This window comes from Teleopsis dalmanni, chromosome X, assembly GCF_002237135.1.
Source record: "Teleopsis dalmanni isolate 2A chromosome X, ASM223713v2, whole genome shotgun sequence".
Classification (NCBI taxonomy): Eukaryota; Metazoa; Arthropoda; class Insecta; order Diptera; family Diopsidae; genus Teleopsis; species Teleopsis dalmanni.
This window is the reverse complement of record NC_051848.1, coordinates 63414380-63416111: the sequence shown is the minus strand read 5'-3', so window position 1 is coordinate 63416111 and position 1732 is coordinate 63414380. Positions and strand designations below refer to the sequence as shown.

At 30.4% G+C, this 1732-nt stretch overlaps 1 protein-coding gene across 1 annotated transcript; it reads left to right on the top strand.

Moving 5' to 3' along the window:
- The first annotated feature begins 436 nt into the window (after window positions 1-436).
- LOC119687806 lies at window positions 437-1157 on the top strand. The gene is made up of 2 exons (XM_038102293.1): window positions 437-580; window positions 634-1157. Exons 1-2 carry the CDS (start codon window positions 551-553, stop codon window positions 1117-1119), a joined length of 516 nt encoding a protein of 171 aa, XP_037958221.1. The 5' UTR covers window positions 437-550; the 3' UTR covers window positions 1120-1157.
- Window positions 1158-1732: the final 575 nt, after the last annotated feature.

Below are 1732 nucleotides of genomic sequence, written 5' to 3'. Positions count from 1 at the left end.
ATGAGTTCTGGACATTGCTTTATCCGCGATGAGCTTGCATCAAAATAAGAGACAATAACAAAAGAGTGGTTTCCAACAGAATTGGATTTTTTATATATTCTGGATTTCATGGTTTAACCCCATATTAAGTAAAAATGATATACATATCATTTACTCTTCTTGATTCTTCTTCTTGAGTTAGTGCTCTTACACAATTTTACTCTATAATGGCTGAGGGGCTTATCTCTACCCCACACTAGGCATTAACTAGGCTAAGAAATCATAAGCATTTGTCTTTTAGTTGATGATGGACCTCAAATCAGCATATTTTCCTGAGAGTCCAGAAGTGGACTATTATGATTATAAATTTAAAAATATTTAATGCTGATTTGATTTTCATGTCAGTTTTTTTTAAAAACTTTTTTTAAAAACTTGCTTAAAAGCTATATAATCAAATAAATAAAAATAAGTTCAATTCTTCTCTTTACTTTACAATCTTTACTGCACACAAAAATTGTTTCCGCTCTCTTTCATCTCTTTAATCTCTTTGGTTTTAAACGCACAATTCAAAATGGATAGCACCATGGATTCTACCTTTCCAGTAATTTTCTTTCTTAACGAAATTGTATTTTTTAATTTTTTTTTGTGTTTTAGCAACGCCATATCGCCAACAAGGACAATGAGGACAATGACGATAATGAGGAAATAACAGTTAGACTGACCGATGGAGTAATAGAAATCGAAAGAAAGTATATACAAACGAGCGAAGTCGTTAGTGATTGCATGTGGTTGACGGATGACAATAACCATGAATTGCATTTGTATAATATAGATACGGAGACCTTCGGTATCATAAAGAAATGGTTTTACGTGAAATGTTTAATAAGTGAAAAACCGGAAAGAAACAAAGCCATAAAAAGTATGAAAATCGCAGGATGTGACGACTTAAATTGTTTGCGTAAAGTTATCCTGGCTGCAGATTTTCTGGATATAAGTGAACTGTCAAAATTATCATGCAAAGCTATGGCTGAAGTCTTGAGAGGCAAATCTGTCGAGAAAATGCTTTTGATTTTACGTCCACTAGACGAAATGGAGGAGATTGAGCTAAATCTGCAGAATTTATTTTTAGAAACTGATTGATATTATATATTTTAATTGTTGTTCTAGTTTCTATTTTTATTTATTTGTTTTGACTTTTTTATTAGTTTATCGTCGAGGTCTTTACTGCATTAAAATTAAAAGTTATTTTTTTTTATTTATATTACAATAAAGTTTTAATAAAAAATCAAAATGGTGTACTTTTCCAATATTACTTTTAATTGTTTATGTATTAAGATTGTAACGACACGGATTTTCCCGTTTCGTTATAATTTATGCTGGGGTATTCTCAGTCTTTTCCAGGGGGTCGCTACAATAAATTTATATTCGCGGAGACAGGACTTCTCAAATAAAAGATTGTGTGTTAAATTTTAAATGTAGATTTATTTAAAATATTATTAATTCATGAAAATAGTATTTAAAAAAAAAAGGAATTTAGTTAAACGTAATTATGTAAACTTGAGATTACTAATGTGTACAATTCAATGACATAGTATTTTAAAAAAACAAAGTAAATTCATTAAACGTGCTTAAACTTGAGAAACTTGAGATTATTTCCTGGTATTCTGCTGTATCTGGAGGTTGTTCCTTTGGAGCTCGGTGATCTCTAATCTGGTTCCGTGGTTTGTATCTTCGTATGATTACTTGCTCAATG

What these genes read in the sequence shown, in the direction of transcription:
- LOC119687806 (XM_038102293.1), top strand. Translation starts at nt 551, where the DNA reads ATGGATAGCACCATGGATTCTACCTTTCCA. An exon ending in CCATGGATTCTACCTTTCCA is followed by an intron (nt 581 to 633) that starts GTAATTTTCTTT and finishes TTTGTGTTTTAG; the next exon opens with CAACGCCATATCGCCAACAA.